This window comes from Oreochromis niloticus, linkage group LG3 (assembly GCF_001858045.2).
Source record: "Oreochromis niloticus isolate F11D_XX linkage group LG3, O_niloticus_UMD_NMBU, whole genome shotgun sequence".
In the NCBI taxonomy this organism is placed as follows: Eukaryota; Metazoa; Chordata; class Actinopteri; order Cichliformes; family Cichlidae; genus Oreochromis; species Oreochromis niloticus.
The window spans coordinates 47,976,705-47,992,991 of NC_031967.2; the positions used below are offsets into that span (position 1 = coordinate 47,976,705).

The window sequence follows — 16,287 nt, forward strand, 5'->3', positions numbered from 1 at the left end:
ACTGGAGGTTAAATCCTTACCCTCTGAGCATAGAAGAGCGCGCTACATGGTTTAAGGATATGTTTTTTATACAGTGGTGCGACTGGAGAGCTATGCTGCATATGTTTAGCAAGGTTGACGACGCCATCAAGAGAGATAGACTCAACACTGCGTACGAGGGTATTAGAAAACGACTTGTTTTTGATGATTTTGCGACTTGCTCGAAGACTGGCTTGCCTTCTACCCTGTGCAAACCTAAAATCATAAGGCCGTCCGACAACTAAATAAACCAAATGGTAGGTTAAATATATGTGTGTGTGTGTGTGTGTGTGTGCGTGTGTGTGTGTATCTAAGCAACAAAATATAACATTTTTATTGTTCCCATTTTCAGAGCGAGACACGCAGCCGTGGGACCTCACAGACTCACCACCCCCATCGCTGTTAATCCAGACCCCACCATCTCCACCCCCCTCTCCACAGCTGCTGCTGCAGGATCCTACAGGATCGGGCTGTTTGAGGAAACCATTATCGACATCAAGCTTGCAACCCACCATCTTCTGATGTTGGCGCTAAACGAGTTTCTACAGGATACATGCTACGGATGTCAAATATCTCACCCCAGTCAGGTGCAACACAGCTGCTTGCTCGAATTGCCCGAGTATTTCTTTGACATCTACTATGACGATGTGATGATAAGGCTCAAGACAGACCGTTTCATCCCCGCCATACGCCTGTTTGTGCGCTCCTACACAGTCGATGGACTGGAACACAATTCAGCCGAATTGCAGAACACACTATGACTGAACTGAGATCATCACAACACATAGTATGCGCAATTAACGACAACATTGTGCAGTTGCTAGAAGCAAGTCGTTATGACCGACGTGCTAAACCAGCCATGCTTCGCATGATTGGTAACTACTGGGCTGGGAGACACCTGGTTTAATGTATGCTGTTCAGTATTCATTGTCTGTGTGAATGAAATAAAAAGACGTGTTAACACCGACAGCTTTATCATTTGTGTCTTGCATGCATCATGGAAAACACCTTGTATAAAATTTATCATGATCCGGCCCATCCGGCTGGCCTGGCCAGTTTAAATAAGCTCCGTATAGCTACCGCTGAGGCAATAGGTGTAAAACCCTCATTATCACAGGTTAAACATTATTTAGAACGAGACGACACTTACACACTCCATAAACCAGCCAGGATCCACTTTCCCAGAAACAGAGTATTGGTTAATGGAATCGACAAACAGTTTCAAGCCGATCTGGTTGATATGTCTGAATACATGACAGATAATGATAATGTTAGATACCTGCTAACATGTATAGATGTATTCTCAAATATGCATGGGTTAGATGTCTCACAACCAAGACGGGCCCAGCCGTAGCAGCCGCTTTCGAGGATATACTTGCCGAGGGAAGGATCCCTATGAAACTACAAACAGATGAAGGCAAAGAGTTTTATAATACAACCTTTAAACAGCTAATGAAGCGATATAACATCAAACACTTCTCAACAGCTAGTGAGGTTAAATCTAGTATTGTTGAAAGATTCAACCGCAGCTTCAAGGGTAGAATGTGGAAGTACTTAACATCCGTCAACTCAAGGAGATATGTACACGTCATCCCCGAGCTCACACAGGCATATAACAATGCTTATCACAGATCTATCCATATGGCTCCAACAGAGGTAAATAAGGATAATGAGAAGCTGGTCTTTAACACTCTGTACAAAACCAAGCCTCAGAGGAAAGTGTGTTTTAAATTTAATGTTGGCGACACAGTACGAATATCGAAACTGAGAGGAGTGTTCGAAAAGGATACGAACAAACCTACACCGATGAGATTTTCACAGTCAAAGAACGTATAGGGAGACAGCCCCCAGTGTACAGACTAGCCGATCTAGCAGGAGAGGTGTTGAAAGGCACATTTTATGAGCCTGAAATACAACGGGTGATTGTTGATAAAAACAAAACATTTAAAATTGAAAGCATATTGGCTAGAAAAAAGGTGGGCCGAAAAAAGATGGCTCTAGTAAAATGGTTAGGATGGCCAACAAGTTTTAATTCATGGATTCCAGAAAAAGACATCATCGAGGTATGATTAACCCTGATGACACAGCTCTGCAGTCATTCATTCACCACCGTGCAGAGACAGAGTAAAGAAGGATGGATAAAAAGAACAACAAGGCAGGCTTTTATGTGACCCTCTTCTCAAATGCGTCAGCTCATGTTTACCCAGGCAATAAGATATCTAATTTTAGAACAAAGTTAGCAAAACCTATTGTTTTGAATCATCAGTATGAGGTAGCTGTTATAGAGATACAGTACCCGCGCACTTGGCTGTCTTTTCCACAAGCAGATTCGCAAGTAGAAATTTATAACCCTGTCAAAGATGACGCTCTATCCGTAACAACGATTGAGCTGTCTGTGGGTCATTATACCTCTGTGGAGCAGATAATAAAAGAATTTAATTTGAAATGCCAACAGCAGCCAGGCACGGCGGACATTAAAACACAATACAACACCGTTAGTAACTATGTAGGTGTTATGGGCCTAGAGGCTGCGTTCTCACATTTAGAGGGAGACTGGCAGAAATCCTAGGATTCAAAACAGAAGAACCATTTGTGCTTCATTATAAAAACACATATGCTCCGCATCCTGCTGACATATACGGGGGAAAATACAACATGTTTATTTATGCAGATATCGCCGATTATCAACTTGTGGGTGACGCCCACGCGCGGCTATTAAGGGCTATAAATATCACAGACGATGTCCGGCGCATAGCCATTTTACAATTTGACACTCCACACTACACACCTGTGTCAAAGACATTAATCGACGACATAGAAATTGATTTGAAAGACGATCAGAATCAGCATATACCCTTTTTATACGGTAAGGTGTTTGTCAAGCTACACTTCCGCCCGATAAGACAACAATTTTAAAAAAGAAAGGATGGCTGTCTACAACGCAGACGAGACAAGATATCTAAAATATTACGTCGCTCAAGCTGGGGGTGATTTGGGGGGGTATATAGGGACCAGTACGCAATATGGTGCAGGTCTGGGTGGATTGTTCCGCAGCTTATTTAGATTTGCAGTGCCGTTGTTTAAAAAAGGAGTAGGTATACTGAAACCCCACCTTAAAACCGCAGCGTCAGGAATAGTGTCTGATGTCATATCCAACATAACTAAGCCCACAAACACTAAGCAGGACGGTAACGGAGTGTATGTGTATACGCCCAATTCTTCAAAAACCCCACCCACAGCACGCATACCATCTAGAAAGCGTAAAACCACAAAACCAGCCAGAAGATCCAACAAACGGACACCGTCACGCGGAGTGAAAAGACCCAGAACCAAGCGTTCAAAAACTACAGCATTTGACATATTCTAAATGGCGCTGTTACACAGTCAATCTGGAGAATGTGTAAAAACAGAGCTGGACCTGTTTACTGTTCCCTACACACAGACCAGCATTGAGAAAAGTACGTTTATTGAAATACCTCCTGTTTCGGCAATCACCGATGGAGGCCCAATCGAGTTTTACATCTCATCGTCCGGCGAAGACTACCTGGATCTAAATGACACATATATCTACACACGTGCGAGAATCACAAACGCTGATGGCTCAAACCTGGCTAGAGATGCTAACGTGGGATTTATTAATTATCCTGGATGCAGCTTATTTAGTCAAGTCGATGTTAATTTGGGACACACGCTCATTAGTCAATCATCCAACACATATCCATACAGAGGTGTGATAGAATGTCTTATCAATTATAGTAAGGACACTTTAGACACACAGTTCAGCACAGGGTTATTCTGTAAGGATACAGCATCACACATGAATGACACATCCATAGAAGGGAACAACCAAGGCCTTGTGACCAGAGGCGAATATACAGCGAATAGCAGCATTGTTGAATTGATAGCTCCTGTACACGCAGATCTGTTTTTTCAAGAAAAACTGTTACTTAATGGAATCGACCTGTCACTGAAATTTGTGCGCTCTAAAGACGAATTTGCTCTCATGACAGCGGATGCCAATGCGTACAGAGTTAAAATTGTCTCAGCCAGTCTCTTTGTCAAGAAAGTTAGTATATCACCGAGCGTCAGACTTGCACACAGCAAGGCATTGCACCACGCAAACGCAAAATATGCTATAGACAGAGTATCTTTAAAGACTTTCTCCATACCAGCAGGGTCTCGAATATCAACTAATGACAATTTATTTATGGGCAGGATACCTAAATTTGTCATCATTGCTTTCATTGATAATGAAGCTTTTACAGGAAGTCCAACCCGTAACCCATTTAATTTTGAAAACTGTGATGTAGAATTCATTTCTTTATACGCTGATGGTCAGGCTTATCCTGCTAAACCGTTCCAGCCAAATTTTCAGAGAAAACAGTATACCAGAGAATTCTATCAGCTGATACAAACCACCGGAAGACATTTAAAGGACAGGGCACTTGCCATATCGCGTAACGACTTTGGTAACGGGTATACATTATTCTGTTTCAATCTGGAAGCTGACGAAGGACATTCAGGCAATGTATCGTTAATTAAAACTGGGAACGTGAGGCTTGAAGCCCGTTTCAGAAATCCGCTACCCCGCACAATGAACATCTTGTGTTATTCAGTATTTGATTCAGTCATTGAAATATCTAATATGAGACAGGTGCTCTTGGATTACTATTGAGACAGCAAACACGGTCATGAACACTATAGAGCTAACATCTGTGATCGGTAGGATTATCAATAAAAACACACATTTTCTAGGAGTGCTAGCCAGCGATCAGCTACCCAATGCACAGCTTCAAAGACTGCCTGCTATGGCTATTGTAAACACTCACCCATCTACAATGCCCGGGAACACTGGCTTGCTGTTTATATTTCGAGAGACAAACGCTGTTATTTTTTTGATAGTTTTGGAAACTCGCTAGACCGTTTTCCACCAGAGATAAAGGTGTTTGTTCTAAAAAACTGTTCCACTATTTTATATTCAGGAAAACAAGTGCAGAACGACTTCTCCGTCACATGTGGCCAACATTGTGTATTTTCTTATTTCATATACAAAATGGTGTATCTTATTCACGTTTGCTTAACATGTATTCTACTAATTTAACTTGTAACGATGCTATGGTGTGTCGCTTTGTCAACAACATAGAGCCTGTGGCAGGCTGTAGCGATTATGTATGTGTGCAACAAGGATACTGATGTGTACTAGTGGTTATAATAAAAACGATATGAGAGCGTGATTTAATCGAGTCAATTGTATTTATTTATTATCAAAAATGTTGCATATATATTATACGGCCACATCATACAGACTTCAAGAGTAATAAAAAACAATAATAGAAAAAACTGTAATAAAAGAAAACAACGTAGTAATAATGTAGTAATAAAGTAATAAAGAAATCAAACATTATACAATAATAAAAACAATAATAGAAAAACTGTAATAAAAGAAAACAATCTAACAGTTAGTGAAAAATTACGGTAGAAAAAACAACAAACAGTCAATATTTTAGGCAGAAAAAACAACATCAACATTACAGCTGTGATAAGAAATAGTCTGAATTCAAAATCCAACCACTCGACAGGACCACCCTTTAATTTATTTTTTTATTCTTTATTTTTTTCTTTAATGTACTATCACGCAGTGAGACGCCCGGTGTGTTCTTTCTAGGCGTATGTTTTAAAAAACAGGGTCTTCAGGCAGGGTGTGATCTGTTTTATACAACGCAAGGGTCTTACGTACGCCGGCATTGGATATGGCTGATAACGGTATGTTTAAATCTGAAACAGCCTTTAAAAACTCTGTCCAGCCTATAGGTCTGAAACCTTCAGAAGGTGTGTGTGTGGATGTGACGGCTTTAATCAGATCATAAATGTGTGAGCCCTGTATAGTGTGTTTATCGACAACAATTTCGCCTTTGTCATTGTAAGAAATAGTGTTTGGCGAACGGTTCAGAGCTGATAGAATGAGTTCTGCATTCCTCCTACTCCTTTTAGATATGTGTGTCAAAACATTCTCTGAGATAAATCCTTCACACCTTCAGCGCCATAAGCAAGAGGGGTGTCCGCAGGAGGGGTTTGCACCTCTGTGTTAAGCTGCTCCGGTAGGGATAAAGACAATACGCTCTTTTCACGGGCCCCTTGTCTCACAAGTGCTAGGTATCTTTGGAGAATATCGCTGTATTTTTAGCTTTCTCATACACATCTATGTCTGATTCTTGCAACACCTGAAGCATTTCCTTGTCCAAGTCATTCTGAGCCTGTTGTCTGATGTTGCCTGTGTGCTGTGGTGGTTGCTTCAATGAGTCCAACTGATGCTGGGGCACCAAAAACATCTTTTGCACATGTTCCATTTTCACCTGTTTGCTATCAGACTGGTGATGAAAGGGATTGCAGCCCCTAATAACGGCAGTAAAAACCCTCCAGATTGGTTGATTGTCTTTCTCTTTTCAAAGTTTTTATTTTTTTGTCGGCAATCAGTCTGATTAGAGATTTTTTCTTTTTTAGCTGTTTGTACTGTTGATTGGTCAGTGGAATGTTACCTTGCAATACGTTAAAGGCTATCTCACACAAAGCATTGATGAAATCCAAGTTTGCATTGCTAATAATAACTCTGCGTAGAGCCGGTGGAGACTTGTATATCAACTCCAACAGAGACAGATTCCTCCGCATGCGTGATGACATCCTTTCACCTCTTCACAGTTTTTGTTTTGGGATATAAACAACCGGACGGTCTGACAGTAAATTTGTTCTGAGTCTTAAATAGTCCGGGGTCTTAGCTTTATAGTCTATTAAAAGATACCCGTATGTTGCGGATGTGGCATCATTAAACGCTTCTAAAAAATATTTAGTATTGCCGGGAAACATTTGTCTACCTAAAAGCATGATTTGATATTTATCTCTAGGATTTTTAAACAATATTAGGTAGTTAGTGTTCAAGGAAATAGTTCTACTGGATTTTCCTTGAATAAACAAATTCTGAACCAGATATATACAACTCAAATTCCTATGATGCACATACTTTGTGAACACGTTTTGTACTTCTAAATTGTTAGCGGCATCGTTCATTACATCGTCTATAATTAACAAATTGTTCTTGTCTATAGGCAGAAGGGTGTCATCAGCCAGAGATTCGGGTATACCGTTAACAAAGTTTATGTCTCTTATCTTAAGAAGTTGGTCATATAAAGGCTGCCAGCATGAGTATATATACACAATGTTATCAATGTTGTGCGAAATAATCCCGGATGCATTTTCAATGACATTTTTGACAAAAAAAGTCTTGCCGCAGTTACTGGGACCGCTGACCACCATGCTGAACGGGTGCTGCAACCTAGCGTCAAAACCCTGATCTAATTTAAAATCCATAAGGCAGGGTTGTGTAGTCTGGGAGCACACGGCGTTTGTTGTAGACAACTTTAAGCTTCTTCACAACGGATACATTCTTCAAATGAAACTTCTTTTTATCGCGTTTGATATTATCAGACACAGCCACTAGGTGTGCATCTGAAACCTGATTGGATACAAACTTGTGGACTAAACCTTTCAAGGATTCGTGGGTGACAACTTTGGAGTTTTGTGCGTTCAGTGTTACACCTTTACATTTGACCTGGGTTTTGCCCAGCGATGTGTGATACGCGTAGCATTTTGGCCCACCGGAAACAAATTCTACTATGTGATCCTCCACACCACCCTCTCCAGAAGCTAATTCACTGGTGAGATCACCCAGAAAAGGGCCTAGAGGAGGCATCCAGTCGCCAGGGCGTGCTGTGAAAATGACGCTGTCTGTATCACAATACAGCACGCGCTGTTGCAAGCTGTCTAACAAGTCATACAACATGAGTCTGGCGTGTGCAGTGGTCATGGCACCCACAAAGACATTAACGTCCTTGACGCGGGATGCTCTACCATCGGCGTGGCGCCACTGCACCATGGCGACGTCGTCAGAGATGAAACAAAACTGCCGCACGTCGTACTGATCACTGAACATTAGCTGACTAAACCTGGACGGATCTGTGATGAGCTCGGACGACGCCATGTTTGACCTCATACTGAAACGACCCCATAATGAGTTTAGCAGCAGCTTGTTGCAGTTTCGAACAGCTTTATTTACACATATTTTGGACGGATCCAGCATTATTCCCTCCTTTTCATAATACTCGGCTATGTACTTTTGCTGTTCTTCAGGGGTTTTCACATGTTCTGGATACCCCGAGGCCTCCTGTTTAAGTTTTAGGAAGGCTTTCACATAGTCTTTAAACAATGTGTCGGTCTTGTTGGGGAAATGCCACACCTCATCAATAGAAACAAGCTTGTATCCTAGCTCTACAGCTTTTTCAAGCTCAAATGAGACCCATGTGCCTTTCAACACCCGTTCACTGTCACTGTGCCCGCATGCAGTGTGCTGGTTCTGGTCTTCAGCGCACATGCTGCAGAGTGGAAACATCAGTTTGCCATGGCACCTGTAGGGAAGGACGGGGTGAAAAAGCCCTCTTGGTGGCAGTACTGTGCATTTAACAAAGCCGAAATAATTTTCTAGCTTGTCAAAGTTGCTGTAAATGATTTGAGGGTGTCCTACAGGATAATCTTTTTTAGATTGCACCGTGGGATAGAGACTGGTGAAGTCGTAGTAAAATATTTTTTCATCACACGCTACCTTGTGGTACAGTTTTATAGCATTTGTGCGCCCGCCAAAAAGGGCGTCTCGGGGGTTCAGGCGTTCTGGCTTTCTGTATGTATGCATGAAAGCCACAACTGCAGGGTCTGTCTGCTTCAAGGCAGCCCATTCACACTCCCACATCACAACAACGCTCAAACTGTATTGTGATTTCAGTGCATCCACTTTGTCACAAAACATACGGTGCAGCAGTCCGTAGGACGCTTTGCTGACAGGATTTACTTCACTCTCGGGGTAGCATTTAACACATCCGTGGTGAAAACATCCTGCAAATTCGTAAGCCGTGTGATCTGCGGGGTCAAAACCATCCAGAAAATACGGCCCAACCCTCTGTTCGCCTCCTCTGAGAGCGTGTTTTATCACTGTGTTGGTGGTGTGGGACACATATTGAAGCCATTCAATAGAGACGTTTGAAAATGTCTTATTCTGCTCAACGTATGCACCATCATACGTGAGAGCGAGCGTGTCTCTAGGCAGAAACAGTGTTTTATACACACCCATACTGAATGCAGCCAGGGTTGTGTGCATGAATGGATCAACTTGTGTACAACCCAACAGAGTGTCACGATATATGGTACATGCTTTACGCAGGACATCAACATCGTTAACACAGTAGCGTCTGAGTTCAACCTGAAAATCAAAGGTGTTCTGTGAGGCGGTCTGGTACCATTCCATGAAGCTCACCTTACCACTTTCAGACATGCGCTCATAACCATAGAAGGAGGGATCCGGGTATGGACCGACATAATACTCATTATCCCTAGTGTTGAATCTGTGTGGGAAATGGCCCTTCTGCAGGTCTTGAAAACCTAAAGCAGAGGGTATTTTGGCAAGACCCATGGGCAAAAAGCTGAACGAATCAATCCACCGCTGGTCATACTCCTTGTCATGCATCAAAATCACACGGCTCCCTCTCATTGTGACGGTAGGTGTTATACATTGCTTGACCATGTACTCCAGAAGTATATAGTTGTCAAAGCCTGAGGCATTATGGGCTATGAATGTGTACCCACGAAACCTCGGGCGTCTGTAATGCTGCACAAACGCAGCCACACATTTTAATGTATTATATGTGAACTTGTTACCCTTCAGATCAGACGCACACACAAAGTTGGCCTCATGTTTACCGTTGTGATACCTTGTCTCAAAATCATATAAAATATATTTATCACAAGGCTTCTGTTGTTCAACAGGCTGTATGAAACACTGATGCTCAGAGTCCCCGGCTAATTTAGGCTCGCGGCAGTGCTCGCATTTAGGCTGGACACATCTGTGTGGTGATTTCTTTGATTTTTTATATGTGACACCACAGCTCATGCAATGCTTCATATTGTCACACGGGACCATGTTGTGTTTTATTTCTGGTAATTTGTGTTGTTGGTAACAGTGTTGTGATTTGCAGATGCGGTTACAGTCACTGCATTTCACGGTGGGCCCTCTGTGGTGGTGACAGAGTGTGAAACATACGTTGCATCTATGTTTACAGCTGTGATAGAGCGGTGATTCATATGTATTGTAACAAAAATTACACACATAGGCTGACCCTAGAAAAGCTGTGGGCTTTTCAATCAGGTGATAGTGTTCATTGTGTAGGTACAGCATTACAGTGTTTGGATTTGGCTCATCATGTGTGAAAAAAGTATGCAGACGTTTACGCCCTGCTGCGTGATAATAGATCACTATCTTAACGTTTAGGTGTTTCTCAAATTTGCAGACATCAGAGAATGATACTGTCTGTGTGTCGCGTAGACCTACTTGACCATGTAACTGTTTAGCAGTAGCATATTTTTCATGCTCTGGGGCTGTTGGGTTTAATGAATGTGCTATGCAAAGGGAGAAGCACAGATTGTTGTGCGTATTGTTTGGTGTATACAAATGTTTACCCTTCTTTGAGAGAATCTCATCATAAGGGATGTTTGCCAGTTTTAAGCGAGCCCCGCCACCGCTACTGTTTTGTGCAACTGTGACAATAAACTCTAATTCATCATCACCGATAGATTCATCGTTACTTTGCATAACTTGTGCTATTTGGTCGAGAAACAGGTCAGGGTCATACTGATCATCAGGATTTAAAACAGCTTGAACATCAGAAGCCAGCGAGGGCCCACGCAGGACCACATTTAGAACACAACCCTGCTGAGATCCAGCCACTGCTCTGTCTATCACATTAGCTAGGCAGCTTCTAACTCTTTCTGGCACTTGTTCTGGATCATCAAGACTTATGTCCCTAAAATCAAGGCGCTCGCGCAATTCTCGGGCGTTGAAATTAGGTATCTCTCTGATGCTAAGCTGACTGTGACTGCCAGACCCAGACTGAACAATGGGTTCAACTACTGCAGCATGTGTTTGTGTATGGTTAACACTTGAGGAATTTCCATTGTTTGAGGGGCTGTGTGGTGATGACTCAGCAACAGCAGCAGCAACAGATACAGTAGCATCAGTCCCCTGATAAGCATGTGCTCTGGGTGCACCCACCCGTTCAGGGGTGAAAGAAGGCTCAGTAATAAGACATTCATCGGTATCCTGAGTAACAATAGTCCCTACAACAGTAACATTCGTGGTTGCAGGAAAATCCGGCTGTGTTTCGGATGCATCATCAGCAATAGGTTCAGAATGAGTTGGACAAGGACGCTCATTAGACACACCGCTGCGTGCTGCAGCGAGACTACTAAGTGTTGCATGCAAAACTTGACAATTGCTTACTAATTGCGCAGTCGCGTGGTTAAAAGCCTCAAAGTCGAACCATTTAGCCCTAGCGGAGGTACCATCATTGTGCTTGAATAATTTACAGGGTGGGTCCATGATGTGGATTTTAAAAGTCACCTATTTAGAATGGTGGTATTAATGAGACGTAATAAACCTGAGGTCTCGTTTATTGCCTGGTGGCTACTTGTTAGAACCCGTGCTATTTCTTGCAAGTTGCCCTGTGCTGCTTCTCGATCTTGGTTAACTTTAGCTACTATTTCTTGCAAGTTCAGCTGTATTGCTTGTTGTTGCTGGTTAAGTTTAGCCTCTATTTCTCGTTGATGTTGACTAAGTTTAGCATCGATCAAAGATAATATATCATTTTTTGAAGCATAATGGCTCTGTTCAAAAGTAGAGGGTATTGCTGCATTTAAGTATGCATCATATGCCTGCGATATTTGTGAGTCTGTTATGCCTCCTTCTTCAAAACCTATGTCTGAATCACGGTTGTTTCTGAGACATTCTGGAGTGGCGGGTATGTCATTTATGTTGAAATCTGATAGGCTGTACTCGAAAACATCACTGAAATCACTAGGCAGACACTCACTCGCTGGTATGTGTGGTCCGGTGATGAAGAATTCTTCCGATTCTCCGACGTTGCCCAAAGATTGTGGTTTTTCTTGTTGTTCTGGGAGTTCAATATCACGTAAATATTCCAAAAACGTTAAGGGGTCTTCAAGGGATCCGTAGTGGTAAGGGGTTGTGTGATCGCTGTGGAGATAGACGGGTGTTAGAAATATATATGGTGTATCATTTCAAAAGCAGGATGTGTTTGACTCTTTTGATTTATTTATGCCTATACTCACACTTTGTTCTGTGTTATTCCGGATGGCCCCTCTTCTTGACACACTGTGTACTCTGTCTCAGGCCTGGTGTATTAGAACATTTGTAAATATTTAAAACCTTTTTCCTTTAAATTGTGTGTTATGTATAGAGACTTGTATACATACCTAGCGTAAGGCTTGGTCTTATTGCCCCCGCTTCTGTAGGTTTTTCTGGACAACTTATTGAACCTGTACCCGGGGGATAAGCACTGTTAATACAAGGTTTAAACAGAACACATGCGCACACACACACACACACACACACACACACACATTTAAAACATGTGTAACACTATATTTACCTTGTGTTTTTTAGAGGTGTTGTTTGCCCTATATAGCTTTGTGATCCTGTAGAAAGAATGAGAAATACACATTTAAATGTTACTATGTGTGAAACAGGTAAGATTACTTCTAAACAATGAGGCACAAGCTGTTTTGTGTGAGAAGAAGAAATACAAACCTTGTGTATGAGCCGCGTGGGATGTCCCAGTGTGCCATGTTCCTAAAAATCAGGCTATTGTTTAGAAGAGAAAACATTTTGAATATTTTTTGATATACAGTTGTATAAATTTAAGAATCCGTTATAGTCTTGTTTTACCTACCATATATGCTGTCCATGTTGAAAAGAAGGCTCTTAGGTTTGTTGTTGTCCGTGCTGTGAACAAAGTGTTATGCTCTCAATGGCCGATGTAAAGGGTTAGTGTGGCTGATCAGGGGATTTTTATATAGGTGTGGTTTGTTTCAGCTGGCCTCTGAGATGCAGAGATAAAGGTGTAAGCAACAGGTGAAAACCTGTTTGAATGGTCAGTGGCAATATGAAAAAACTTTTGGTGGCTCCGATGGACCTGGCTACGCTGGACCTCTGACATAACATAAAGGAGACTGTTTGTATTGAAAACTATGGCAGTACAGTTGAGATGCTCTTGATAAGGATGACCTCTTCTGCTGCCTGTAGGGGGTCTAACTGTAACCCCCCCCCCCCCGTCTAACTGTTGCAGAGTTAAGAATCTGAAGTATCAGAGCAGGAATGCCTGCTGTTTGTGGTATTCTGTTTGAAACTATTACCCCCTGTGTGTTTCAGAGCGCTAAAGAAAAAAGCAAAATGTTCCTAAAAACAGTTAAATTAAAAGTAAAATGCTCGTGCTGATGAACGAAGTGTTATGCTCTCAAGGACCGATGTAAGGGTTAGTGTGGCTGATTATGACCTTTTTATATAGGTGGGGTTTGTTTCAGCTGACCTCTGAGATGCAGAGATAAATATGTGGGGGTGTAAGCAACAGGTGAAAACCTGTTTGAATGGTCAGTGGCAAGATGAAAAAACTTTTGGTGGCTCCGATGGACCTGGCTACGCTGGACCTCTGTCATGATAAGATCGCTAAAGAAAAAGCAAAATGCTCCTAATGCAGTTAAATCATCTATGTGTGTTTGTGCCTAGTAGATAATTAGAGGGCTAGTTGCATTAAAGGAACATTGGGGGTTGTTACAGTGTGGCAAGTTGGGAATATGTGTTTTTTAGAAGGTGGAAAAACTTTCTGTTTAAAAACTATTAGCCTCTGTGTTTCAGAGCCCTAAAGAAAAAAGCAAAATGCTCCTAAAAACAGTTACATTAAATGCTGCGTGTGAATGTGTGTTTTTTAGAAGGTGGAAAAAACTTTCTGTTTAAAAACTATTAGCCTCTGTGTGTTTCAGAGCCCTAAAGAAAAATACCCCTAAACTAGTTAAATTAAATCATCTATGTCTAAATAACAGAACTCTGAGACCTATACAATCCTTTAAAAAAGAGTTTAATTAAAACACATAATGGTTTCATTAAATAAAACGCTATTAAACACATGTAAACATACGATCTCTGAACTCGCAAGTCCGTTCGCGCGCACATGCACGCGCAAGGTCCGTTCGCGCGCACATGGACGCGGAGGGGGATAGGGGAGGGGGTGTGGGGTAGGGGTGGGGGTGTGGGGGTGTGGGGTGGGGTGGGTGGGGTGGGGGGGGGGGCAAAAAAGCTACAGGTATATTACTACTCTTATGTTAGATTCAATTCAGTATATTTCAGTTATATTTAAATAGCAGCAACAACAACTGCCTCAAGTTGCTTAATATCGTAAATTAAAGACCCTACAATATTAGAGAGAAAAATCCAACAATCAGGTGAGCCCCTGTGAGCAATTACTTCATAACTTTTAACAGGAAGAAACTACCAGCAGAACCCGTGTCAAGGAGAGGTAGCAATCTGCATCAGCATCACTCTGAGACAGAACGTTTCTAATTTCAGAGATGCTGTGTTTTGTTATCATTTACCTTCTGGTCTCTGTTTATCTTTTATGCTTGATTTAATTGTACAGCATGTTGATGAGTCCTGTTTATGTTTTTTAAAAGTGGTATTGTGAATGAATTTGTCACGGCAGCGTGTTGAATTTAATAAAGGGCCCAACATGCGGACACTGCTGTGAAGTGAGTGAGCTTTATTGATGGGGGGTGACAAACAAACAAAAGGCGGTGATGGCATGAACAGAACTAAGCAAACATAAACTGGGAAAAACTATGAGCCAACCTACAAACCTGAAACATGAGGGAACGGAGAGCTGAGGTAACATGACAAGCTGGAGAACTGTAGAAAACACAGATGCACCAGTAATGCACACAAGAGAAAACACACTATAAATACACACAGGAGGGAAACGAGGAAAACTACACACAGGAGGGAGACACGGCTGAACCTAATTTACATGACAAAACAGGGAGGGTGCAAAACTGAACACACTGACATCAGACAGGGACCTTCAAAGTAAAAGAGGAAATACACAGACTGGACTCAGAGACACGGTACAGACGGAGAACAGAGGGAACACAGACTCAAAACCCTAATAAGTCTAAACCCAAATACATAACACAATAAACTAGAACACAAGATCATAATAATAAACACAAAACACTGGGTCAAATGACCCAGGACCATAACACAATCATTTATTCCACATATCTTAATCTTTGCAAAACATATAAAGAAAAGGAGTAAAGAGAATTTTATTGGCGTAAAATCACAGAAATTATTTATTGACTAGCAGACTCAATCACGCAAAACATATGGCAGCACATAAATGGAAAAAATCATATTTGCGTTTAGATCAACAAAATTTTCCAAACCACAAAACACAGAAATTGATGCGTTTTGTCCTGTTTTTATTTCACTTGTTACATGGTTTGACTAATAACATATTTTTTAAGATATTTGGTTACTCTATTAAGTTGTTTGGGTTAGAGATAGAATCATTAAAAAAAATTATTCCTTCTCAATGGAATGATCATCTTTTCTGAAATATGTTCTGTGTTTTGCTTTTTTTCTAATTTTTTAAATTTCCATGTACTGTAGATTTGTATATTCTTAATCAACTTTAACTCTTTAATTTCCACAGCTCTGCATATCATCCTTGTACTTGAAATTGAGTACCAGTACACTTCTCCACTCCTTAGACAGTTGGTTAAATGCTCTGAATTAAGGAGGCAACTCTACTTTTCAATTACATATTGGTTGTTTGGGTTAAAATCTGCTATCATGGTGTACACAGGCAAAACTGTGAAAAAGACAAACCTTCTCTATAAAAGAAAACTCCCTATCCAAATTATGCACCTAATTTTAGTTGCAAGGAACAATTAATAAACTGTGAAGTACCAGTAGGTTATTCTCACTTGAAAGTCAACCACCTTTATGATTGTTTTCTTATTTGTGTCTTCCTTTCTGTCATCATGTTGATTATATCCTCTGTTTGTTTCAGCTGTTTCTCCATGTTCAGTTTTAAAATCTCCAGTTCTTCCTTTCTCTCTCTCCAGTTAACAGTGAGCACTTGATAGACTTTATTTGTTTGTTTTTTAAGTATCTTTCTGTTTTGTCTCTTTTTCACTCTCACTCTTTGCTATTTCCAGTTTGTTAACCAGATTAAGTTTCTCTGTTTTCTGCCAGCTCTTTATTTATCTCCTCTAACAGTTTGAATTCTTTTGCTGGTGATGTCCTCTCTTCAGTTCCAACATTAA

The 16,287-nt window shown here is 41.2% G+C and overlaps 1 protein-coding gene across 1 annotated transcript; it reads right to left on the minus strand.

Annotated features, from left to right (window-relative positions):
• Positions 1–11,415: 11,415 nt before the first annotated feature.
• On the minus strand, positions 11,416–12,876 carry LOC109198404 (uncharacterized). Its single transcript, XM_025905112.1, has 5 exons — positions 12,861–12,876; positions 12,561–12,669; positions 12,385–12,447; positions 12,241–12,303; positions 11,416–12,145 (listed from the first exon to the last, which is right to left on the minus strand). Exons 1-5 carry the CDS (start codon positions 12,874–12,876, stop codon positions 11,509–11,511), a joined length of 888 nt encoding a protein of 295 aa, XP_025760897.1. The 3' UTR covers positions 11,416–11,508.
• Positions 12,877–16,287: the final 3,411 nt, after the last annotated feature.

What these genes read in the sequence shown, in the direction of transcription:
- LOC109198404 (XM_025905112.1), bottom strand. An exon ending in AAGACCAAGCCTTACGCTAG is followed by an intron (nt 12,304 to 12,384) that starts GTATGTATACAA and finishes CTAATACACCAG; the next exon opens with GCCTGAGACAGAGTACACAG. An exon ending in GGAATAACACAGAACAAAGT is followed by an intron (nt 12,146 to 12,240) that starts GTGAGTATAGGC and finishes CTATCTCCACAG; the next exon opens with CGATCACACAACCCCTTACC.